This window comes from Xyrauchen texanus, chromosome 39 (genome assembly GCF_025860055.1).
Source record: "Xyrauchen texanus isolate HMW12.3.18 chromosome 39, RBS_HiC_50CHRs, whole genome shotgun sequence".
NCBI lineage: Eukaryota > Metazoa > Chordata > Actinopteri > Cypriniformes > Catostomidae > Xyrauchen > Xyrauchen texanus.
In genome coordinates this window covers 22,044,255-22,071,814 of record NC_068314.1, presented here as the reverse complement: position 1 = coordinate 22,071,814, position 27,560 = coordinate 22,044,255, and the positions used below count along the sequence as shown (strand labels likewise).

Below are 27,560 nucleotides of genomic sequence, written 5' to 3'. Positions count from 1 at the left end.
TCACGCCACACTCAGGCAAAATAGGCTTCAATCGCGCCACACAAATGTGCGTTTTAGATGTGAAGCATATCAAGCAGGGCATTAGGAACAAATCGTGAAACGCATGTTATTAAATTTGCTTTACCAGCCTGAAATTTTGCTTTGAAAATATTAAAAGCAGGGAAAACCATAGTGCATGAACATAACGCCACCTTGATCAACAGCTGTTCATGTGCAAATCTATGTCTGTTACATTTAATGTTTTCATTTAGAGATTTGTGGCATTATGTTGGCAAAACATTTTGAAATGCCAGTTCAGTTAAAAAACAATTTGGGGGTATTTTACCTTATGTAAACTACTTATAAATAATGGTCATTTAAACCCCTACTAATAAATACATTAATCAGACCTAGGTTTTTCACAAGGTTTTTTCAACAACTTTTGCAAGAGCTCCACTTTCCTTTGTTTTGGGCTTAATTATGGGCTGTATTTCAGTTGGTTTGTCTATATTTTAATTAGAAAAATGTAATAAAAAATAAAAAAGTCATAATACAAAGCATTAAAACGGATTCGGGTATCTGTTTTAATGCTTTGTATTATGCCCTTTTTATAATTTTTATTGAATTTTTGAAAATACAGCCCATAATTAAGCTTTTACATTTTGAGCTTGATATAAACTATGTTCAGTTCCTCACCTTCCACATACTCTATGACCATGCACAGGTGCCTGCGTGTCTCGAAGGAGCAGAACATGCTAACTACAAAAGGGTTCTCCGCAAACGTCAGGATGTCTCGCTCCACAAACACCTGCTGGATCTGGTTCCGCAGAATCAGGTTCTGTCGATTGATCTTTTTCATGGCAAATCGTTGCCGAGTTTCTTTATGTCTTACTAGATACACAGCCCTGCAGGACAGATTGAAAACATACCAAGATACAGCATAGAGTTTCAAGAACAACAATATAGTTGACGGACTGGCTGACTTAAAGATACCAAGATAATTTAATGAGCTAGGATGAGATTAAAGCTAGATGATGACAGCATTTCAGCAGCTGAAAAAGTGTCCTTGTGCCGTCTCTAAAGTAATCATTTTCATAACTGGGCCATGATGTGATTTGCTTACCCATAAGCCCCATTACTGATGAGTTTTATGGTCTCAAAATCACTCTCCAGTGGTTTCCTTCGTGGGGGTGTGGGAAAGGATTTATTCTGCTGAAAGAATCAGGAAGAGAAGTATCGTTAGTGACATCTTATAAAACTCAGCAAGGCTATTTTTTGATTCAGCTCTGTTTGGGTGAATTTACTGCTGCAGATTCTTCCGAATCAACAGTCAGTGTGGGGCCAGAATCATACTGCTCCTCTAACTGCACAACTTCTGTCAAAAGAGATGAGAGATGCAACAAAATTACAGTCAATGCACAGGCTTTGCATAAAAGTTTATCATATGAAAAATGACAGATCTCGCACCATCAAGGGGATCTCGGTTAAGACCAAGCTGGCTGATTATATATCGGGGAATATCTGTTTTGATGCCCTGGCCGACTTTGGCGTGACCCTCTGCAGCCTCTAGTAGATGATAAAACTCTTCAGGGTCAAACTCCTGCAGAATAATCAGCAGCACAGTAAGGGAAAAGTTAGACCATCAGGAATATTCTGTGGAGGACTGAGAATCAGTGTAGGTGTTTTGCAGCATCTAACCAGACACTCGAGCAGTCGTGCAGGCCGTGAGATGATGATGAGAATCTTCTTCACCAGTTGGGTGATAACTGAAACCTCCTCACTCTCAGAGCGCTCCAGAGCCTTGACAAGACAACCATACAGTTAAAGGGGCAGTGTGATGTTTTCTCTTCATTTAAACATTCACAATGCATAGCGCCCTCCATAGTTCACCCCGACTGTAAAGAAAACTGATCTGCAAAAATAGGTCATAAATAGTAATTGTAAAGGAACCACATTAAAGGAATGTTACAGGTTGAATACAAGTTAAGCTACAATCAATTTGGAAAAGGTTGGAACAGTATGTAAAATGCTGATTAAAAATATTTTAAATAAAATAAAATCAATTAAAAAATGTATTATATAGAAATTAAATTCTATTCACCCTGTACTATATCGAAAGCACTACAACAAATTATTTGATGTTTTAACTTCTGAATTTATTTTTTTTTTTATACATTTCAAATCAGGTGATGCAACACACTCCAAAAAAGTTGAGACAGTTAAGTGTTTTCCACTGTGTAACATCACCATTACTTCTAATAACACTATAATGGACAGAGTTCATGTATGGCTCAATTCAACGCCAAACCCCATACTGCCTGGAGCCAAGTGCATGGCTGCATACATAGAGAGTGTGGTTGCTAGATTGGACTGCCTGCAGTCCTGACCCATTTTCATTTGAGAATATGTTGCACAATATGAAGATCAAAACTAAGGCCCCATATAATTGCGCTGCTGTAAAACCTGCATAATGGATGAATGGGGGGAAATTCTGCATGCAAAATATTTTGTCTTTAGTGCCAAAATGCTTAATAAGTGTTTTTAGAAGAAATTATGTTACACAGTGGTAAACACTCGACTGCCCCAACATTTCTGGAGCGCGCTGCATTCATCTGATTAGAAATGAATGTATAAATTTTAAATCAACAACAACAACAAATTAATTCACAAGATAAATCATCAAATAATTTGTTGAAGTGCTTTCAATATAGCATAGGGTGAACAGAATTTACACATTACTCCTTTGCGTTAATTAGCACTTTACATACTGTCCCAACTTGTTGGGAATTGGGGTTGTATATCAACAGCATTGGTGTCATGCTGTTGATTAATTTCAAATCAATAATTTGGATTATTTCATTACACAAAACAAATATTGTGTTTACAGTATTGCAGAAATGCATATGGTTAATTCAAAAGCATTGGTCAAATAAACCTAAATTATCTTTGGTTCATCATAAGATTTGTGTGGAAGAAAAAAAAAAGTCTGCACGCTGTGCCAGTCATAAAATGACTATAGAAACACTTTGTCCATCCTAAACAAAAGGAGTATTTGCTTAAAGGTGGGGTATGTGATTTTCTTTTTTGACCATTTTTTCAAAATAACTTGAAATCCTATTCCTAACCCACTTACTGGCTGTAAATTAGAAGCACTGAAATGAAAATTAAGCAATTTAATCATCTGTGGAACGGGCAGGACTCGAAAAACTCCAGCCAATCATTTTCAAGACCATCTAGAATCATTGGACAGAAAATGTGTCAATCAAACGGTCGTACCATGCCCCCTCCCCCACCACCCTGGCTGCGTGTCCCGTTTGTGCGCATACTCAAAGCTCGTGACCCAGTAACAGGAAGCGATTGTATTTATGTATGGAGAATAGAGCTTTTATAGTGCTAGTGGGGTTGTTCCACATTTCTATGAATCCTGTTTTGAATAGAAGACCGCTGTACAGACGCCAGGGCTGGCGATGTTCTTTTTTTTTTTACAGTTATGAGAAAATCAGCTCTACACCTTTCAAGAGTGGTATGCGACCCCCTCCTCCTGCTGTGTCAACAATTTGCTCTGAAAAATTGTCTGCCAGGTGAATGCACTGTTTGACTAGTGAGTCTAGAACACTGCTAGAACACTGCGCATCTGAGTTTTCGCTCGTGCATGATTGCGCGTCCATGTTTTTCGAATGGGTGGAGTCAGGGCCAGCGTTGGAGGAGAGAAGGTAGGACCTTAGAGTTGTGTATTTTCAAAATCTGCCGGCCGTTTTGCAAATCACATACCCCACCTTTAAGTGATTGTAATGTAATTACTTGCTTGAGCAGGTGAATCTGATGGCTTGTGGGATGCAGAGTGGGAGGTAATGAGCAATACTTGAGCTTTGGTCTGATAGGATCAAAATCGTTTCCAGGTACTCATGATAATTTGAATCAACTCTGCATGCTCACTGAATCTGGATGTGAGATGCAGCTAAATTTGAAGACCGCACAAAACATGGAACCATATATTCCAAAATTATACATCCTGAACAAAAGAAAACAATTTTAATCTATCTTGAGCTGATGTCTCCTCCTGTAATGCTTCTTAGGAGAAAAGCTGAGTAAACAAGGCATCACGCTCAGTCAGGCGACTCCCACGTTAAAAACTAAAATTACTGCATTTTTATGAATTTGATGAGCCTGAACAAAGCAAGAGAGGCGTGCTGTCAAATCAGCATTAAAGAGCCTCGTTGCGCTATGAGACGTGTGACTCATTTCATAGAGAGCCAAATGCCACTGGAAGAGTTGTTTGAGAGAAACATTTATGCCAATAAGTAGACATCAAAACAACAAACCATTTCCTATTTTAGCATTGCAATCTCTCTCATCCTATGCAGATGGTAGCTCAGACTTCACATACAGTGACTTGTGCCCATGTGGCTGGTGCCTGACAACATATTGTCCTTATTGCTTACATGAACAAAGCTGCCTCAAACCTTCTAATCTACAATGTTCAAGGACATTAAATATGGAGACCCATTTGTGCCACTCAGCCAACTGTGAAATCAATATCAATAGTAAGACATTAGATAAACGCAATAAACAGATTAAAGTTGCAATTACTTGTCAGAGATGCAGCCTGGTGGTTAGCACATATGCACTGAAACATTAAAGGGGTCATGACATGGGTTTTTTTATTGTATTATTATGTTCCCTTAGGTGCAATTATAGTATTAATATATTTTTTTTTTAAGAAAAACTTTTAAAATCTAGTGATTTATGACCTTTTCCCACCCTGTTTCTCATCCTCTGATTCAAACAGTCTGTTTTGGGGGCGTTTTCCATTTAAGACTTCAGTGTTAACGCCCACTGTTATGATTGGCTAACGTCAGTGCCTATGTATCAATTATTGACGCCCCCAGCCAGAACAATATGCAAGTAAACTAAGTAAAAACACTGTGATTATTCATAATGAATGAAATTGCGCTTTAAAAAGTAGTTTAAAGTTTAAAATAGATTACTTACAGTTTGCGTCGTCGTTGTTCCCAGAATAGTCGGCACGGACTTATCTTTGAGCAACAGTTTTCTGGCAAAGCCAGCATCATATTGAGATTTGTTCTCAAAACAGTCATCCTTAAAATGTACAGAACAAACGCTTAAGTTAACACTGCCGTGACTGGGACGTCCGCAAAAAATAAACTGCATCCATTTTTCCCTGGCGTCTGGATCTTTCGGCAGCTTATTCAGAGGTTTTGTTTGACCACAGCCAGGAACAGCACATCTGTGTGGCATCGTAATTTTCCTGTGCACAAGTAGTCTCTGTCAGAGCTCGCTGTCCAACGACTGAACACTTGTGAGGCGACGGCGATACTGAAATGAGAGTAGTTGTCTTGCGCTTAAAGCGTAGTTATCTTGTGCTGGAGGCGGTCATATGCAAACGCTGGTACGTCACTTCTAACCGTCACGTCACTTCTAACCATGAATCCAGAACGAGCTGTATTTTGAGCTTGATTAAATAAATGATTCGTTTAGAATGGGGAGGACGTCTTAAAATATTAAACTTGCAGGACGTTTTAATGATACAAAGACCTCTTATATACCAAAAGATCACGGCAAATTTGGTTTCTCATGTCATGACCCCTTTAAGATCTTGTGCTCGTGTAGGAGACAAATTCTCAACAGTCTCTTTAAAATAAATGGTGGCCCAGAAAATAAAACAAATTACAATTAAGAACAGATTCATTGTTTATTTAAATGAACTGTTCTTAATTGATTTATTTATATATGAATTGCTAAGCTGAATATTGCATTTTCAATTTAGCTATATTTTAATTAATAGTTTTATTCCAATTGTTGATTTATACTGTATACATTTATCCATGTTTAGGCATTTCAGAAATTATTGTTTAACAGATTAATTGATTACTTTAATTACAATTGAGTAACACTGGCACAAATGGGCTCCCAAAAATAAAACAAATAGCTTTAACACTTTAAATTACCGATAATTAGCATTGATAACATCTGTTCAAATAAATGTATTGATTTTGCCCAATAGACGTAAGTGGCAAAACATGTATTTTTCTACAATCACAGGTTTAAAACAACGCAGTCTGATTCTAAACATAAAATCTGTGGAAAGAAAGCAGCAAAGACTATTAGTGTAGAGACATTGGAACAGTGGAAAAAGACTAAAACCACATGCCAACACTAATCCACAGGATTTGACAATGAATCACAACAGGATCATATTTGAAGTGTTATAGCAGCTCAAACTGCAGTATATGGATCCCAGCGCCTGGCACAGCTGACTAAGAGAAGTGGGAAACACTTTAATAGCCTTATCTTTCAGGACAACACCCAGAGCACACCAGCCATCTGAAAGCGCGCTCGAGTCTTGCCTGGGGTTGTCTGAACACTACAGGCAGGGTGGGCGTAAGGGTTGCTATGGAAACAAACACCCTGTAGTTGAGATGAGCATGGAGCTAGAATAAGGTGATCTATATTTCTTATCAAAACCACAGCTGCAGGGTCCACAGCATGCACACATACACAAAGAGAAATGCAAAATTACACTGGCACACAAATGCTTATGTGTATGCAGGGTTGCTGCATATTTTTTTTAAATGTAAGACATTTTAAGACCCTTTTCAAGACCTAAACAAATATAATTAATATCCTATCCCCATACCAGAACAAACCTACACAATCTCAAAATAAATCATATTTCACAGGCAGGGGCACACAATTAACATGGTCTTAACATTGCTTATCAGTAAAACAGGGTAGGCTACAGTTGAAGTCAGAAGTTTACATACACTTAAGTTGAAGTCATTAAAACAAATTTTTTAACCACCCCACAGATTTAATATTACCAAACTATAGTTTTGGCAAGTTGTTTAGTACATCTTTGTGCATGCCACAAGTAATTTTTCCAAAAATCCACAGATTTTCACTTTTAATCGACTACATCACAATTCCAGTGGATCAGGTGTTTACATACACCAAGTTAACTGTGCCTTTTAAGCAGCTTCATTCCAGAACATTATGCCAAGTCAAGTGGTTTTTTATTGTCGTTCAACCATATACAGTTAGTGCAGTACACAGTGAAACGAGACAACGTTCCTCCAGGACCATGGACATAAAACAACATAGGACAAACACAGAACCACATGAGACTATATAATATTTCTACATAAAGTGCACGTGCAAACGTGTGCAAAAAAGTATGGGACAGTACAATAAATTACTAAAAGGAACAGGACACAGTAAGAGACAGTGCAGCGCTGACCCTGACGCTGATTTTTGGCCCTTAGTACAAAGAGGTTTCAGCACCTCTGGTGTACAAGTATTTTTTCATTTTTAAAAAGCCAAAATGTGACCAAAATGCTGAAAAATTTATAAAATATTATTAGTAAAATTAATATTTTTGTAATAAGGCCCTGTGTAATTAACAGGATTAGCTGTAAAATAATTTCTTTCATATGCAAGCAAAAGGGGCATTATACAGTGAGGAAAATAAGTATTTGAACACCCTGCTATTTTGCAAGTTCTCCCACTTAGAAATCATGGAGGGGTCTGAAATTGTCATCGTAGGTGCATGTCCACTGTGAGAGACATAATCTAAAAAAAAAAATCCAGAAATCACAATATATGATTTTTTAACTATTTATTTGTATGATACAGCTGCAAATAAGTATTTGAACACCTGTCTATCAGCTAGAATTCTGACCCTCAAAGACCTGTTAGTCTGCCTTTAAAATGTCCACCTCCACTCCATTTATTATCCTAAATTAGATGCACCTGTTTGAGGTCGTTAGCTGCATAAAGACACCTGTCCACCCCATACAATCAGTAAGAATCCAACTACTAACATGGCCAAGACCAAAGAGCTGTCCAAAGACACTAGAGACAAAATTGTACACCTCCACAAGGCTGGAAAGGGCTACGGGAAATTGCCAAGCAGCTTGGTGAAAAAAGGTCCACTGTTGGAGCAATCATTAGAAAATGGAAGAAGCTAAACATGACTGTCAATCTCCCTCGGACTGGGGCTCCATGCAAGATCTCACCTCGTGGGGTCTCAATGACCCTAAGAAAGGTGAGAAATCAGCCCGAACTACACGGGAGGAGCTGGTCAATGACCTGAAAAGAGCTGGGACCACCGCTTCCAAGGTTACTGTTGGTAATACACGAAGACGTCATGGTTTGAAATCATGCATGGCACGGAAGGTTCCCCTGCTTAAACCAGCACATGTCAAGGCCCGTCTTAAGTTTGCCAATGACCATTTGGATGATCCAGAGGAGTCATGGGAGAAAGTCATGTGGTCAGATGAGACCAAAATAGAACTTTTGGTCATAATTCCACTAATCGTGTTTGGAAGAAGAAGAATGATGAGTACCATCCCAAGAACACCATCCCTACTGTGAAGCATGGGGGTGGTAGCATCATGCTTTGGGGGTGTTTTTCTGCACATGGGACAGGGCGACTGCACTGCATTAAGGAGAGGATGACCGGGGCCATGTATTGCGAGATTTTGGGGAACAACCTCCTTCCCTCAGTTAGAGCATTGAAGATGGGTCGAGGCTGGGTCTTCCAACATGACAATGACCTGAAGCACACAGCCAGGATAACCAAGGAGTGGCTCTGTAAGAAGCATATCAAGGTTCTGGCGTGGCCTAGCCAGTCTCCAGACCTAAACCCAATAGAGAATCTTTGGAGGGAGCTCAAACTCTGTGTTTCTCAGCGACAGCCCAGAAACCTGACTGATCTAGAGAAGATCTGTGTGGAGGAGTGGGCCAAAATCCCTCCTGCAGTGTGTGCAAACCTGGTGAAAAACTACAGGAAACGTTTAATTGCAAACAAAGGCTACTGTACCAAATATTAACATTGATTTTCTCAGGTGTTCAAATACTTATTTGCAGCTGTATCATACAAATAAATAGTTAAAAAATCATACATTGTGATTTCTGGATTTTTTTTTTTGATTATGTCTCTCACAGTGGACATGCACCTACGATGACAATTTCAGACCCCTCCATGATTTCTAAGTGGGAGAACTTGCAAAATAGCAGGGTGTTCAAATACTTATTTTCCTCACTGTAACTGAAATACACCCAAATTAATCTATAGCAAATCTAATCGATTTGAGAGCTTGTGAATCAGAATCGAATCAGGAATCGGCAATGATACTCAGCCCTTGAAAACATCACTAAACCAAGCATGAGATTCATAGCTCACCTCATACAGCAGTTTTTCCAGTTTATCCTGCAGCTCAATGAAGTACAGGGATGTTATCAGGCCATTCTGGGATTTATCCAGACAGTCTCTGGCCAGCTCCATTAGCTGGTGCTGGATAAACCCCAAGACCCCATCACCCAATGGGAGAGTGCTGTCAGGGGAACACTGCCTGATGATATCCAGCAAATGCTCCTCCATCTGAGCAGTGGCCTGTATGGCAGAATAGTTCACATTACAGCAAAAATGTACACTTGCAGGGGAAAAACTGGCTATAATTTGGAGATATTATCTGTCTTATCTGAGTTTGGTACCACATACCTTTGGAAAGCGCTCCTTATAGACATGGTTCATCATTATAATTTCATTATCAAATGAGCCACCTGTTCGTCCAGGGCTAAAACATGGAGAATGAAAGATGAAAATCATGTACGTTTAAGGCCAAATACTGTAAACATGCACAATACTCTTTATTGACAAAGATTGGCATTTTCTACAGAACTGTTTTTGCTTTGACCTCTACCCTACTTGGTAAATAATTTGTTTGAATTATTTAAACCGATTAATCAAGAGTTTGTGTGCATTATATTTAAAAAAAAATATTAAAGAAACAGCTCATAAGAATCACTTGTTTTTGACTTGCATGTCAGTGGTCACAACCGAGTTCATTCAAGCGCTTATATTTCAATATCATCAGTGAGGAAAACAACTCTTATAACCAAGTGTGCAATGTTTTCTTTGTGTGAGGCTTGTTTGAAGTGTGAAGTGTGCAGGGGTGTGTGTTTCACACTGTGGGTGGACATCTAAAGATCTGAATCAAGCAGAGATGTGGTCTAAAGGTAAGCAACTGCACTGCAGGCTGAGCAAAATAGATTGTCTTAACTGTAGCTAAGCTCAGGAAGGATGTCATTTATCCAAAAAAATTATACTATTATACTGAACCTCACAAGTGGTTGAATGCAAATTTCAACCCCCGGTGTTCAATTACACCACAGCGAATTCAGTCTCCAGTTTACTGACTCAGGCTTGAGAGAGGTTCTTCACAAGACAAAAACACTTCAGTTTTGAAGGGGGAAGCCAGGATATTTTGTTTATTAGTCATGAGTCTACACATCAGACAGCAAGTGTGGCAAAAAACTGCACTGAAAATTACTTAGTAAAAATTTTAGCTTTACACATTACAGTCACTTTTGTTTTTTTATATTGTATTATTATTATTTCTTTTAGGCCATTTGCCTCTTTTATTAAACAACGGGGAGAAGAGTGAGGGACAGGATCGATAAATTAAGTGAGCTGGACTTGTGTCACCCACATTAGCACCACAGGTCAATGTGTTGTAGCGTGTGCAAACCACAAGGCCATAGCTCTTAAACAGTCACTGCACTTTAATAAACCTCTAAGTAAACTACTTAAAGATGAAGCATGTACATTCTGTGCCACAAGCATCTCTAAGCAGAAAAAAAGCCTGTCCCACCCCAAGCTCACACCTTTGGTTGATGCAATGCTGCCATGTTGTGCTGGATATTGCCACATAGCCACAGTATTATCCTTTCGGAAAATCAATCTGCGAATGGCTTACGTGAAGCTGATTGAACATTAAACTGTGAAAGTAGTATATTTTATTAAAAAATTACACACGTCACCTTAAAACTCCACTCACGCATGTAAAATGATAAACCCAAAATAACCATATTAAATGTAAACAATGACATCCTATATCGCAATTAATGTGTGTTTGTGTATAATTGTTTACCTAAGGCTACGTGACCGGGGCCGTATAAAAGGTGAGGGTCGTCCATCTTCATCAGTCATGCTCTCCGAACTTCGGAAGTGTTTGAACAGGAAATGAAGTTCGTCCTGTGTGGGTTGGTATGGAAGCTGGTGGAGTCGTTCTTGAGATGAGGATGACGACTGCAAAGTAACAAACCTCCATCACATAGCCACATGGGTACAATCCAAAATCAACAAGGCTTAAATACATACAGTGGGGTTGAAGAATCAACTGGAGAAAATTGATAGTTTTATTCTTTTTTAGTTCAATATTTTCTAATTAGCATTTTTACAATTGGATTGATACGTTGTTTTCATAAATATTTCATTTATGATTTATATTTATGAAATATTTTCAAATATTTGTTTTCTTAAACAATTTGATAAAAAAATAAAAAAATGTAAAACATATTTTCAACTTTCTTAGTATTTTCCAATGGAAAAAAAGAACACATTAACTTTGTACATTGGGCCGCGTTCATGAAACAGGAGCAGAACAAATTTTTGCGTAAATCGTTCAGAAAGCTGGTCTGACTCAAATTCTCTGATTCATAAAACTTCTTGTTTTTCGTATTCTCAATATGTCAGTTGGTGCAAGCAAAACTGACACCTACTCCTGACCATGTGTAAATCATGTGGAAGACATCAGTCCCTTTTGTGTTCTTTCAGACAAACTGCCATGACTACATGTGAGCAGAGAAATTAAATAATGAATGAAAACAATTACTTTAAATTAGTGAAATGAACCTTGAAAGAAAAAAAAAAGAAAAATGTATTGTTTTCTTTTAAAACCATAAACTTAATTAAAAATGTTTCTTTGATGCTTGTATTTGTTTCTTCATAGTATAGTTCATTCCAAAATCTTACATCGTTTCTTCAGCAGAAGTGCTTGGCATGGGGTGAAAAGTTTGTGGAAAGACACGGTTTGTGTTAAAAAAAAGAAAAAAAAAAGATTGAATTGGACAGTTTCTTCATTTGATATAACTCTTATATAGATTTCATAATTCAGTATAGGCATTGTTAAATCAGTTGATAATGCATGGTTAGTGCTATTGCTTTTAAACCTATAAATAAACACATATGCGTATACAACAGAAAAATATTCCCTTCTACTGTAGTAACAGCAGATTACTTGTGTATTTATAGCCACATACAGAGACAGTTGAGCTGGGAGGGTTGGTCCCATAACCTGATGATGGAAGGGAAGCCAAAGACCACCGTCTACCTTCCACTCTGAGAAAACAAAAAAGCATTTCAGGAACTAGAATTTCCCACCAAACACTCAACACTTTATGTGGCCACTGAGCCAGACCACAACAAATTATTTTCTTATCAAATTATTTTTCTCCACCATGCCAATAATCCCATATTGACAGAATTCCCTAGATGCCTTTGGATAATTTTTTTATTGTGGTCTGACAAGCACAAATTATTTTAGGGTTCATTTTATAAGCTGTAGATAAAGCATATGACATTCAAATAAAAATCAGGTATTGTCTAAATCAGGGTTCAACAATAAGGATGGTCATTGTGAAACTGTTTCTTGCCCAATTGGCCAGAGCTGCGTTTGTCACCAAATCTTACATTAATTGATCTTGTACATAAGTTTTGCTGTGAATCCTGCTGATTAAACCCAAGTTAATGTCATCTAGCTGGCTAACATACATGATGTTGTTTAGAAATTGCGAGAATGACTTGATAATAGTCATTAGTAACAATAGTTTGAAAATTATAAACCAATCAGTATGTTTTGAATTGTATGCCATCTTTTTCCAGCAAAAATGTTTATGATTTAATATAATTAATATTTTCCAACTATTATTGCAAATAAAAAGTGCAGTTCTTTTAGTAAATGAAACATATTTAATGAAATAAAATAAAATAAAACATTTTTATATATTAATTATATGAAATCATAAACATATTTTTGCTGGAAAAAGATGGCATACAATTCAAAACATACTGATTGGTTCATAATTTTCAAACTATTGTTACCAAGTCATTGTGCATGTTTACAGTCGCAATCATTGACATCTGTTGCAGGGCTCCCTGTTCTCTATTTGCAAAAGTAATGGTTGGGAGTATAACATTTATATTTCCTATTGACACACTAAAGCTGAAGATATAACTAACCATCTTAAGACAACTGCTTTTGTGAAACATCTTATGTGCCCAAGACTTTTGCACAGTAATGTGTATATATATATATATATATATATATATATATATATATATATATATATATATATATAAAATTATTTATTTATATATATATATTTTTTTTGATGGGGCAGTGAAATCTGGGCAAAGCTAATAAATCTGAACTACTAGACCCAATCAGACAAGCTAAGAAAACCCTTACTGTTGACCCCTGAAAAGGGAATACAAAGTCACAAAATCTCAAAGGGTGATTGAAGTTTGGCCAGATAATAGTGTGAAAGAGAGATTGGCTACCTGTCAGCTCGAGCCAGGTGGCTGAGAAGAAATAAAGGAATGAAGAGAGAGAATAGACGATACGCTTAGTGAAGTCTACATAGAAGATCCACTGCAGAATAAATTATTCAATTATAAGACCCTGACATGGAGTCGATAGTCACATAAATGTTGATGAAAATCAAGAATGTTGGCCTGTCATGTTTATGAACTAGAAACATATGATAAAAAAGATTTGTCTACCTGCGGGCAAAAGGGAAGTTGAGTGAGCAAACAGCAGTGGACACATTTCGTGGGCTGTCCAGAGGGCTGCTGGCAGCTGGAAGGGGAACAAAGAGGAAATTTCAACACAGCACAGTGTTATGCAATTTTCAGGATTAAAGAAAGGTCACTAACTGACCTCAGATATTTCAGGACATTCAGTATATCTTACTTTGGAACAAAGTTCAACAAAAAACTAATCGTAACAATTCAAAACTATGACAACAATTCTAGGTCAAATGTCCTGTCTATGTCATTTAAAGTTGGTGAGTGTGATTTTCTCAAAGTTTCAAAATACTGTCTCCTATTCTTCTTTTAAGTTGAAGTGTGTTTCCAGTGCAAAATACTTTGTTACCCAGCTTAATATGCAAAAATAACATTTCTGTAAAAGTGTAAACACTGTGGCTCTGTCACAGCTCTCGCTTTTAAAATATAGCTGTTTGCTTGAGCATTCTGATCAGCCTGATGCAGCAACATTGGCTCAACCAATGCCGTGAGTTTAGGGCGAGATTGTCTGTTAGTCTGGCCAACAGTAGATGGGGTAGTGTTAGGGAAACTTGTTTGAAAATTAAGTGAGTAGTTTTCAACTGGTCATGTGATTCTAACATGGCAGCCCCCATGCAAGGACCCTCTACATGTAGAACAAAACAGCTTTTATCAGGTTAGTGAGGAGTCTTCATCTCATGTGAGTGGTCATGATTTATAAATATATATATAAAAAAATTATTAAAATGTATTTCTTTAAGGAGAGAATAACTATTTAATGAGGAAAAAGTTACTGAGTGCACATTAAAAGGGGTCATGCATTTTTTATTTATTTTAATATGTTCCTTGAGGTTCATTTATAATATTAGTAATGGTTTTGGCACACAAAAAATATTTGTAAAACGTGATCATTTTCCACCCTCATTCTGACCCTCTGTCAGACACACTCTGTTTTGGTGCTGTTTTTCCTTTAAGACTTGACCATAAATGGCCACTGTAATGATTGGCTCTCTGCTCTTGACTGACCTGCTCTCTCCTTGCCATCTCACTGCTCAAGTGACTGTGCGAGCAATGGAAATTATAAGGTACTGTATGTGTTGATGTGTTGTTGTGAATGCAGTCAAATGCAAATGTCTACCACAGTATGACATCAGAATGTGGAGGAAGTAGAGAATGAGTTGTTTTAGCAGCTTAGTTTGGGAAACCACAGAAAAACTGAGAAAAGTTTGGAAATTACACCACTTATTAAGAAGCCACAACTTGATCCTTGAGAACTGGCTAATTATTAGAGATGCACCGATCGACCGGCCTGGGACCGGAATCAGCCGATTTTCCGCATGCTCGGCCCGGAATCAGCCTCACGTCTTTCCGATTCCAAGCCGGTCCGTCTTGTTGCCAGCGGCGCAGGCAATAACGTCACAGCCGCATGTAAACATGTCATTGGCGTGGAAGATCTTCACTGTGAGTGAAGAATACATAAAGTTCGCAATTTGTAATTGTAAGACTAAAGTAAATTGCGGGGGAACCACCACAATAACGTTCGGAACAACAAACCTAATTAGACACTTAAAACACCATCACCCAGCTGAAAATGCCCATTTAAAAAAAGTGAAAACAGCTAAAGCTAGCCAGAGCTCAGAGCCAGCCACAAGTCAGCAGCCTCTCCTATCTTTCCTTGGTATGAGCAGTGAAAAGACCAAAGCAATTACGAAGAAAATTATGGAATTTATGGCCCTGAATGACCAGCCGTTCTCCATAGTTGAGGACAGAGGTTTCAGAAATCTGATAAATTTCCTCGATACAGAGTAGGTAGCGTTGCCCGAGTTGTTTAATCTCGTGTCATGTCACACACGCAGCCTGTTACAAGCATACCTGTCAACATTTGGGTACACAAATACGGGAGGGGAAGGGGGGTGCTGGATGGCAGAGGCAGGCTCAATACATACAAATTGTGATGTTGTGATTTAATGTGCTGAGTAATGTAATTTTTCCCACCATGTACGATATTAAAATCAGAGCGACACACATTGCAAAAGGCGTGGGTATTGTTGATATGGCTTCGGGATATGAAATTAAATTCTTCCGTCCAGATGTTGTTAAATTTACATGTGTATATATATATATTTTTTTTTCCGCTAGAGCACCACCTGAGTCTTGTCCAATCTACCAGTGATGCTTGATTTAACTTCCCGCATCAACAGAGCAGCTGGGTTTTGGTTGCCATGTTGAGGTCACAAATTATTAGAAATTGGTATGATGTGTTGATTGTGTGAGTAGGATGCGTTTCATACAAGTGAAAACGGCAACTGGACAACCTTGGAATAATATATATGTTGTGATTATTCATATAACGTGGTTTGGGCCATACAAATGACGGGAGTTTCCCGGGAGAATAACAAAAAGGGAGAGGGGCAGCAGAAGGGTGTGAAATACGGGAGACTCTTGGGAAATCTGGGAGTGTTGACAGATCCTGAAGCAGCAATCAGTTTTACAACTGATATTTGGACATCTAACGTATGAAAATGTCAATGTGAGCGTATTGGACACTTCAGTCTTGTTCATTGTAATCTTTGGAATTGTTTTGTTAGACGAGTAATAAAGAAAAAAAGGTCAATTTATAAAAATAGTGGAAAATGACATCTGTTATATAAAGCAACTAATTTGCAGTTAATTGTTATTTCTACCTCTTTCCAGTCACAGAGCACTTTATTTTGAGAGTTGTTTAAGTGAGAGAAGATCCTGTAACTTAGTGCAGTTTGGGGGAAATTGTAATGTTTAATAATTTATTTTATTATGAAAAGAAAATTTTGCATTGAAGAAAGGTAGATTTTGTTTGTATATTTGGTCAATAATAGTTCTTAGAAAGAAAAGCGGAAAGCGGGAAAAAAAATCGGTATTGGCAGGTCACACTTGCAAACAAATCTGAATCGGCCAAGAAAATTGCAATCGGTGCATCTCTACTAATTATAGACCGATTTCAAATCTCCCGTTTGTGTTGAAAATACTAGAAAAGGTAGTATCCTCCCAAATATGTTAATTTCTACAGAGAAATAGTATATATATGAACAATTTCAGTCAGGATTTAGGCATCATCACAGAACAGAGACTGCACTTATCAGTTACAAATGACTTGCTCTTATCATCTGATCACGGCTGCATTTCACTTCTAGTGCTTTTAGATCTTAGTGCTGCATTCGACACGATAGATCACAACATTCTCTTGAATAGGCTAGAGAATTATGTTGGCATTTGTGGAGTTGCATTAGCATGGTTTAGGTCCTATTTAGCAGACCGCTACCACTTTCTCTATGTAATTGAGGAATTGTCAAATCAAACAAAAGTATGGAGTGCCACAGGGATCAGTTTTAGGGCCTATGCTTTGCTCTTTGTATATACACTACCCCTGGGAGACATTATCAGGAATCGTGGAATAAGTTTCCATTGTTATGCCGACGATACCCAACATTATATTTCTTCAAAACCTGATGAGATATCACAATTCTCCAAATTAGCAGTGCATCAATGAAATAAAAGATTGGATGGCCAGTAATTTCCTTCTACTCAATTCCGACAAAACAGAGGTACAAGTTATTGGACCAAAAACCTCTAAAAATAAGCTGCTAAAATATTATTGGACTCTCAATGGATGTACTGTTACATCATCTTCAACAGCGAAGGACTTAGGTGTTATATTTGATACCAGTCTGTCATTTGAAAATCAAATTACCAATGTTTGTAGAACAGCATTGTTCCACCTAAGAAATATGCTAAATTACTGTCACGGTATTTAATCCTATGTCTCTTCCTTGTCTCGTGCCTTGTTCTTAGTGTGTGTTGTGTGGGTGCGTGAATGTGTGGGCGTGTTGTTTGTACCATGATTAGCGCTCTGCCGCAATCACTCCTCTCACCAGCTGTTACTCATTCCCATTCCCTTTAAATTCTCACCACTCTCTCATCTCCTTGTCAGATCGTTGTTTGTGATGTCCGGTGTTGTTCGCTCTTCAGAGTTCCAGTCCAGTTCTCTCGTTGTCCCTGTTTCGTGTCCTGTTTGCTGTTACCCGGATTCGCCGTGTCTGTTCAACACTTCTCTTCACTCTTCTCACCACGCATCATCTGACCATTGGAGACTCTGCGCCACTAGACCATCACCCGGACTTTTCCCCTATCTTCTCAATTTGACTGTCAATAAACTAATTGTCAACTTGCAACTTGCTTCCTAGCTTCATTACGTCACAGAACGATCTGACCACAAGATGGAAGCAGCGAGTAACAATTCAGACAGCCTAGAAGAATTAAGTGATGAACAGCAGACTTCGTATGGAGAACCAGGAGAAGAATCTCAATGACACGGCTCGGCTGTCCAGGCTCTAGTGGCGCAGGTGTCCGGACTCACCCAGCAAATTCAACTTCTGCGAGCTCCCACTGCGCCACCCGCACCGCTGATTCCTCAACCACCACCAGCGCCCCTCCCAGTCGGAGCCCCGCCTACCGGTTCCAGAGCTATATTCAGGTGAACCTAATTTTTGCCGAGCTTTTCTAACACGATGCTCAATGCATTTTTCTTTACAACCCAGAACATTCTGTGATGAAAGAACCAAGGTACGCTTTTGTCCTGACGCTACTTTCTGGGAGAGCGGCCCTTTGGGGAACGGCGGTGTGGGAGAATCAAGATGAATGCTGCACCTCTTTTCAAGCACTCTCCGCGGAGATGAAGCGAGTTTTCGACCGTGCTGTCTCCGGTAGAGAGGCAGCCAGAGTGCTGGCCGACTTGCAATTACAGCATATGCTCTTTGTTGCTAATGCTGAAAAACGAATTCATGCATTCATGACCTCAAGACTAGATTATTGTAATGCATTACTGGGAGAATGTCCAGGAAGATCAATAAATAAACTTAAATTGGTTCAAAATGCAGCAGCCAGAGTACTGACGAGAACCAAGTAATATGATCACATTAGCCCCATTTTATCATTATTATATTGGCTACCTGTTAAATTTCGAATACATTTTAAAATTCTGTTAACTACAAACAAAGATTTGAATGGTCTTGCTCCACAGTACTTAAGTGACCTTCTACCACGCTATATTCCATCACGTTCATTACAATCGCAAAATTCTGTGCTGTTAATAGTTCCTAGAATATCAAAATCCACAAAAGGAGGAAGATCCTTTTCGTATTTGGCTCCTAAACTATGGAATAGTCTCCCTAACACTGTTTGAAAGGCAGACAAACTCACTCAGTTTAAGTCTAGATTAAAGACTTAATACAGGATAAACACATTGGTCATTAATCTTACAGTTCAAACAAAATTGATGTTTAAACACAGTCCCTTAACACTTACTTAGTTAAATAATTTTAAACCATGACTTGCACTATACATGAGTAATACTGGCATTATGTTCATGATGTTAGCTAGAGGGGAACTGGCCCCAACAGTGAGTCTGGTTTCTCCCAAGGTTATTTTTCTACATTATCCAAAATCTTGTGGAGTTATGTGTTCCTTGCCACAGTCGACTTTGCTTGCTCATTGGGGTTATAAATACAATTAGTATTGAATTACTTATTTTTAAACAATTCAAAATCATATTTAATCAAACTACACAATGATGACTAAGACATTATAGATATTACAGTTTTATCATCTGTTAATGCCTGATCTTCTGTAAATCTGCTTTGAAACGATGTGTGTTGTGAAAGGTGCTATACAAATAAAATTGAATTGGCACAGCAGCTTTAAAGTGATAGTTCACCCAAAATGAAAATTGTCTCATTATTTACTCACCCTCATGATATCCCAGGTGTTTATGACTTTCTTTCTTCAGCAGAACACATTTGAAGAAAAAAAGAAAAATATCTTAGCTCAGTAGGTCCTTAAAATGCAAGTTAATAGAGATTTCTCTTTTGAAGCTCCAAAAATCACAGACAGTCAGCATAAACATAGTCGATACGACACCAGCTGTTAAATTAATGTCTTCTAAAGTGACGCGATAGCTTTTGGTGTGAAAAAGATTAATATTTTCAGTACTTATTTAAACTCTAAATCATGCTTCCGGTCTGAAGTGCTACGTGCGTATGATGTAATCGCATTGCATTTGAAACACGTAAGAACTGATGCACGCCAGTCTCAGCTGGATAAGCATCGCTGTTTTAAGTGAGCAGGACAAACGCTGTACAGAAGCTTTGTTGGTTTTGGTTTAGATCTGTTTTTATCTGTTTCTTTACTTACAATTAGTGATGCGCCGAAAATTCAGGATGCACTTGTCAGAAAACGACTTTTTTTTTAATACCTATTTTAAATAATTGTATTCACATTATACTTTTTAATTAATTTCATGAATTGAATGAATCCAAATTGAAAAACTACAAACAAACAAAATAAATCACACTTTTATTGAAAGTAACACACCAAAATTGGACAGAAAATATATTAAAACCATATTAAATATATTATTCTTTATTCAGTTTTTTAACAATCAAATGTATCAGATTTTTTTTACCAGTTATCCAAATAATGTAACATTCTTGAAAACTATAATATATGCAAAACAGCAGTCAAGTAATGAAGTTGGCAGCTCTAAGCTAGCATATTGCAAATACAAAAAACAACAGGCAAAACACAGAACGGCAGAGGGCCTCTATTCTGTTTATGTAAACATATTTATACTTTAATATAAAACAGCAGTAATAGAACTAAAACCAACCTCAAACTGTAAACGACAGATGTAGCCTCAAGTGAAGAACAAAGTTTTGCAGGGCTAAACAAATATTAATGTAATTGCTATACACATAGCAAATCGGTCTGATTTCTATTTAAGTAAAAGTGTCAGGTTTCTCTTCAGAACAAAAGTTGCTCAGCTTTCTGGCAGGAGAGACAGTTCCTCTTCTCATCAAGAGAAGACTATGCTGGTGCTTGGGGCAGTCCGCGCAAGCAAAGGAAAGTGATCTTTGTTCATGTACAATAAGTCAAGAGGATTGTCGCGTTCGTGTGATATGAACGTGAAGCGATCGTCTGTGTTCCGCAACTGCTTTCGGGTCCTTGAATAACGTGTAACGTGCGAGCAAGGGCACCCGTGGACTTTCTGGTGCCCCCCTAGGGAATTGGTGCTCTACACAGATTACGTAGTATGCGTGTAGGGAGCAGCGGTACTGCACTGAAGTATTTCCACACCGCTGACTTCGGCCTTTGCTTGGTAGCGTTGTGATATTGGCTAGATCGATCGAGAGGGAAATCGGAGCACTGAGGGGTGGGTAGGCATATATTTTCAGCATTTTTTCTCTTTCGGCCAAAACAAAACGATTCAATTTTCGGCCAAAAATTTTCGGTGGCCGATATTTCGGTGCATCCCTACTTACAATGGCGTGTTTGTGTACTTATCCTGGATGTCTCAACTGAGAGGAGAATGTGAGATTACGTCCGTATCATGGCAACGCAAATACATCACATGAGAGATCGCATGATCGCCACCCTCTCGTGAAGCTTACTGGGAGCAATGATTTAGAGCTAGAAAGTACTTATATAATTATCTTTGTTGCACTAAAAGCAATCATATCGCTTTAGAAGACATTAATATAACTGCTGAAGTAGTATTGATGATGATTATGCTGACTGTCTTTGATTTTTGGAGTGTCAAAATCTCGCAATCGCATTTTAAGGACCTACTGAGCTACTAAGATATTTTTCAAATTTTTCTCAAATGTGTTCTGCTGAAGGAAGAAAGTCATACATACTTTGGATATCATGAGGGTGAGTAAATTAATTAGAGAATTAACATTTTTGAGTTAACTATCCCATTAACAAATAGTAAATAGACAAGGGGGAAGGGGTGGAAAGGCTTGTGTTACTCCAGCTACACCCAACCTCAACAGTCATGGCTCAGCTCAATGTCAGTTGTCCTACTACAGATGTCATGTGACAGGGAGTTTTACCTGTGTGGGCAGAGAGTGGTGAGAGAGGCCGGGTGGGCGACGGCGTTCCAACACCAAGGCTCTTCCTATTACTGCTCCGACAGCTGTAAAACACACACAAACGAGAGGGATTCTTAAAAATCTTTCAATATAATCTGGCCCAGCTCACATTGTTGAATCATTGTTATGGAAAAAAGTGAAAAATCAATTGTGATCAAGTGACAAAGGATTCACAAGATAAATGCAGCTCTGGCTCTCAAGAGGGAAGAATTATGTTGCTCTCCTGGTTTCAGAATAAAACAATGAGAAATAATGCAATGTCTGCATGCAGTGTAGTTTTGGCAACACTACAGACTACATTGGGAACCAAAAGCTCTAGACATCAACCCAACTGTCAGTTTCATTACCCAAGACTTCCTAGTGACAAACACTCAAGAGGTGCATGTCACATCTCCCTTGCCCATCCAACACCTCTTGCAGAGTCATGCATGACTCCTGAATCTCGCTACACTGAGCAGCCACAGATTTCTATCAGATACAGATATCCGTCTCTGCCACCATCAAAAACCTAATCACCATGTCACAATTCGCATAGCATCATTGTATTTAGTCACTTTTTTGTTTGTTGTTCAAATCGATTCGACTGAACAGTAACATTTGATTAAACTCGATAAGGGGGCGTTCACACCTAACGCGTTGGTGCGCCCGTCTGCGCTCTTCTACAGTTGTTAAAGCAATACATTTTGTTAGTAATGTGTGTATCTCTTCTATTATGTTGCAAGTTACCTTTTGGATCGCTTAAGCATCGTACCCGTCACAAAATTGGCTTTGCTGCTGCCAGGCAACCCGCTCCAGTAACATGGATCAGACATAATAGTATACGGTTAGAGTACCAACTATGCAACACAAAGCGACAAAACCCGTAACCCCTTCCGAATCATGCGTCCACCTCTTGGCTTTACGAAAGCATACGGGAGACCGAGAAAACACATTCTGGTTCGCAGTGCTTCATCTCTGTTCTGCCGGCTGATGCTTCTTTGTGTGGCACGCCGCTGCTCGCTGTCATCGCCTTGCAACTTGCTGAAAGTTTAGATGTTCACATTCTGTTCCAATCGCCATACGACATCCTCCTGAGCTGGCAGAAAGTTATTTATTTGCTCCTGGACATTTCGAAATTGGACTTACATAGTGTAGTAAGTCCATGTTTGTGAGCATGCGGTGTGTGTGTGTGTGTGTTGTGGTTGTTTCTCTAGCGTTGACTGATTGCCCGGGTGATAAGATGTCAATGTACCATCTCTTTGTGACCAGGGGGAGACGAGTCTAAGCTATGACTACAGTATCTGTTTTAATGGACTAGTATATTTGGAAACTGAAGGTAATAACATACGTACTTTACTGTAGAATTACTAAATCTACACTAAATATATATTGTTTTACTATCTAATGCATGGCGATCCTCTCAAAGATGGTATGACCTAACGCAAGCGTTTCCCCAGTGACGTCAGATCTTCACGCGAGAGCTAATCAAAATAAAGCAAAGAAAATTGAAAGTAGCTCTAAATCAAGTTTGAAAAAATGAATTCTGTGTCAACAATGTGTTACAAAAGAGAAGGACCAGTTTTATATAATGAAAAATGATGTTTGACCTTTGCAAGTCATAATCTGTCCCTGTGCACACCTGTGGAAGGCAGAATGAACATTAAATCTATTGTGAAAGTGTCATAGTACTCTCTATTAAAAGATGTCTCTTGCACATGTAATTATAAGATTAATGCTCCCACATTATATTTCCTGTCTTACTGGTGAGGTGGGCTTATTTTTTTTTTTTTTTATAAAACATGAATTTGCAATATGGGCAAAACTAAAATAAGCTGCTTCTGGTGTCCATGTGAACCACAAGCTTTTCATATAAATGTCTGAGGAATAAATGGGCAGTGTATTTCCCCATTTAATGAAAAAGTCAATGAGATGTGTTTGTCATGTTTAGGACAGTCCTGTTTCTCCGCAGAAGGATAGCAGGTTTTGGCATGTAAATGGGGATTCTTACCTCCAGGGATGAAGGGACTGTAAAGGACTGCAGGGGCTGCCTGGACTGCATGGACTCAGGATGATGGGACTCTGGCTGGGGGACAAACTGAAAAGCAAGACACGTTTACATGCATTAGCACTCTGACTAATTGCATGTGGCCTGAATGTCTGTCTGTTTGTTTTTCTCCATGCTTTCTGGCTGTGTTGCAAATCAAAGTGTTTTAAGAAGCAAACCAGTGGCATCATGGTGCTGCAACACAGTGAAATGACTGAAAGGAAAAATGAATAAATTAATGAAGCAGGTTGTACGATGAAGGTTGTGAACAGCATGTTCTCACTGAAATAGCTGCCCTGAGAAATCATACCTATTTCGGCTACAGCCCTAGTTTCTGTAGATCGTAAAGAAGAGTCGTGACTCGTGGCCAACTCATTTGAGCAAATCAAAAACTTAGAGGTACTTCTCATCCTGTCAATCAATCTCACCCTGTCAATCAATCTCACATGTCTTTGGAGGGTGGGGTTTTGAAAAGAGGGCATGTAGTATTCTATTGACAGCCCTAGTTTTTAACTTTAAGAATTAATAATAAACAAAATATATATATATATATATATATATATATATATATATATATATATATATATATATATATATATATATATAAAATGCTTAATAATTTAGTAATGGGGGTTCCCAGCAATCAAGTTTTAATCTAAAATAAAATAAAACCTTGCTAACAGCATATTTAAAAAGATATTTCACCATCATCATAATTTAATCACCCTCATGTTGTTACAAATCCATATGGCTTTATTTGTTCCAAAGAAGTGCTTCACAGAAGAAGCACTGACAAAGTCATAAGGGTTTAGAACAACATGAAGATGATTAAATTATGACAGAATTTACAATTTTTCAGTACATATCCCTTTAAATACGCTGTTATGACAATGTAATTGCATAACTGACAAAATTAGATGCATGTATGGATTCATATAATCAGAGACATGACAGCTTATGTCTTATGCCTATAGCTGTTTACAACAAATTTCACTGCTTTCATCACCAGTTTTCAGTTTTTTGTCCTGTAGGCATCTGGTGTTTTCGGCCTACCAGTATCAGTTCAGTACATTCCTTTAATGTGTGACCTTCAAAGGTATCTACGGTTTACTGCCATCATAAATTCCAGTTCCATCACACTTGATGCTGTAGTGGCATCAAAATAAAAGGCAATTCTAAGGTTTGCTTCATAGTATTCAATGTTGTCATCAGTTAAGTTGCCTAATACGTATTCAAACTAACCAGACAGGAATTTATTTGTAAAGTACAAACACACTGATGAGGGATTAGGATCAAACCGGAACCAGAATTAATGGAGCAAATCAAAACGAAACCTTACAGGGTTTCATGCAGTTGAAGGCATGTTGTTAGAGGAAGCCAGTTTGGACAGGTATTGATTATTGCGACTTTGATTAGGTTGATGTGCTGTTTGAGTACTCGTAGTGCTAGACTACTCTGTCCTAAAATACCCTGATGTGCTGTAGCGAGTACAAATCAAACTTTGATCAACTTTAATGCAAGACAGATTTGTCTTTTGGTGACCTGAAAGCTAACTGGAACATTAAATATGCATGACTGTACAAATAAGGCTGCCACCGTCTGGCAGTTTGGATATTCTCACAGCACATTGCAACGGTAGCAATGAGTGCTGTGAAAGTGTGAAGATGTTGTCATGGTGAGGAGAGAGAGCTGGAGATGTCCCATGAATCTGATGTTATGGCATTTTCAACATTTCTCACTGCATTCGCATTCAGAGTAAGTGTGTAAACTGTGTTTGCTAAAACACACCAATTGTTTATATACAGCCACGTATCTTGTTATAAATTGGTGCTGCTGAGTATTTGGAATCCAAGATAAAATAAATGAATAAATAAATAAATCGGCAGTAATCCACAATCATTTTTGGAGAAGCTTTGCTGATGGAAGGCTCTGGATGTTCGCTCCTACACATTAAGATTGAAAATATAGTGGGCTGGGGGGTCGGCTATGTTCACTCAAAGCTCTGAGTGGGAGGCAGGGTTGAAAAGCTGCAGTGATCATCTTTGAAGGCAGGCAGAAGGAAGCGTCAGAAAAGCAGGAAAACATTGCGAGATGCGATCAGGAAAGTGTCAAAACCCTCAGACTCTTGTTCTCAATCAATGGCTCCAATCTCATAGTAGGAACCTGAAAGGCTGAATCGAGATTCACTTAAAGGAATAGTTCACCCAAAATGTTCTTATCATTTATTCACCCTCATGCCATCCTAGATGTGTATGACTTTCTTTCTTCTGCTGAACACAAACAACATTTTTAAGAAAAATGCATTTTAGCCCTACAATGCAAGTGAATATTGGCCAGAATTTTTAAATCTTCCATGTCTTTTGAAAAGGTGTGATAGATGTGGTTGAGTAATAGATCAATATTTAAGTCCTTTTTTACTATAAATGTCCACTTTCACTTCCAGAAACGTCTTTTATTTTTGGCGATTCGCATTGTTGGTGCATATCGCCACCTACAGGGCAGGGGGAGAATTTATAGTAAAAAAGGCCTTAAATATTTATCTCTTTCTCACCCACACCTATTATATAGCTTCTGAAGACATGGATTAAAACACTGGTGCACAGATTACCTTTATGCTGCTTTTAAGTACATTAAGTTCACTCAATATAGAGCAAACCCCCATGATATGAACACGCACACACAAACACAATTTGACCTTCCTGCCAATAAAGTGTAATGTGGTGTCTTTATCTATGCACAAGGATGCTAATAAAGCTACAGCAGTGATTAAATGGGATATGGAAATAATCCAATAAAGTGATAGACAGCAAAGCACTACATTAAAGACCACATCCCAACAATATTGTACAAACATACTGCTGAAACTACTAAAAACAAACATAGGTTGATGTCAATCGCACAGGACATCACAACTGGCGTTTATGTTACATTCTAATTGTAGGTTTTAGAACCAAGTTGATGGTTTCAAAATATTTCTTTTTTTAATTATAATCTTCAAACACACAAAGGTTATGTATGAGCATGAAACAAATGCATACACATTTTGTATGTATTTTAATTTAATATTAAATGTAATAAAATGTGATCTTTAATCTAACAAATGTATTATGAGGCGCAGAACCCCAATGCGCTCCATTCACTGGTAGCCTACAGTTGTTTTCCTGTTTACAACACTTCTCTGCGAATGTGCTCTCCGAATACTTCAATTTACCTCGTTACTTACGAGTTTACCTCGTTTTATTTACATTAACACCAATTCTGAAAACACAATGCCAAATGAATATATCTGTTAAATAGAAAGTCGCTGCTGTCGCTTTCGACTCATTTCTCAACAACTCGTCATTTCCGAGGGGTTTCCCCCACAACGAGTAAATAATTCATCACGAATATTTGAATACAGAAAAATATATATATGCGCTTACTCCAAAGTGAGGGAGGGGATTTTCAGCTTGTTTCTCCTCTTCATCTCTATGAAGCCCCGGGTTGTGAAGCACGATCAGGAGAAAATAAAAAGCTTGTTTCAGATCTCACGCGAGACAACAAAGTGCTGCCAAAAATTGCCAGGTGTTGTTTACACATCGCCGTTTAACATCTGCCCAAGGACAGCGTGATATTTTCAGCTGTAGGCTACTTGTACAGGTACTTCCGTTAAAATACGACATGCATGTTTTCTTTCTAAAGTGATGCCATGTTTTTTGGGAAACCGACTCTGGTAGGCAACACGAGAGAGTGAACGTAGTTTGAAATTGAATGGTGCGGTCACCTTTCCCATGTGACTGCTCAGGGGAGGTGTGCGAACAATGCGCATCAACACACCGCCGTTTGATCACAAGTGGAGAAACAAACAACACTAAAAAAGACCACTGAAACCAGCATTGGGCCTGCCGTATCAATTTATGCGCGAGACATCTTATCTTAAAAACTTAGCATGCAATTATTGGTC

At 38.2% G+C, this 27,560-nt stretch overlaps 1 protein-coding gene across 7 annotated transcripts in view; it reads right to left on the bottom strand.

Annotated features, from left to right (window-relative positions):
* LOC127632552 (microtubule-associated serine/threonine-protein kinase 3-like) overlaps positions 1-27,324 on the bottom strand; it is a 49,621-nt gene extending 22,297 nt beyond the window's left edge. The window contains exons 1-14 of one of the 7 annotated variants that reach the window (XM_052111187.1): positions 27,040-27,324; positions 23,582-23,668; positions 21,556-21,638; positions 13,628-13,703; positions 13,406-13,426; positions 12,106-12,184; positions 10,935-11,092; positions 9,503-9,578; positions 9,185-9,394; positions 1,678-1,779; positions 1,447-1,579; positions 1,284-1,354; positions 1,103-1,191; positions 676-884 (exon numbers count right to left, since the gene is read on the bottom strand). In XM_052111187.1, coding sequence (XP_051967147.1) covers positions 676-884; positions 1,103-1,191; positions 1,284-1,354; positions 1,447-1,579; positions 1,678-1,779; positions 9,185-9,394; positions 9,503-9,578; positions 10,935-11,092; positions 12,106-12,184; positions 13,406-13,426; positions 13,628-13,703; positions 21,556-21,638; positions 23,582-23,668; positions 27,040-27,083 — 1,438 coding nt within the window. In that variant the 5' untranslated portion in view covers positions 27,084-27,324. Of the gene's footprint in view, positions 1-675; positions 885-1,102; positions 1,192-1,283; positions 1,355-1,446; positions 1,580-1,677; positions 1,780-9,184; positions 9,395-9,502; positions 9,579-10,934; positions 11,093-12,105; positions 12,185-13,405; positions 13,427-13,627; positions 13,704-21,555; positions 21,639-22,320; positions 22,736-23,581; positions 23,872-27,039 lie in introns of those variants that run through there. The other 6 variants (XM_052111188.1, XM_052111184.1, XM_052111183.1 and 3 more) reach the window with 6 other exon arrangements.
* Between the last annotated feature and the right edge of the window lie 236 nt (positions 27,325-27,560).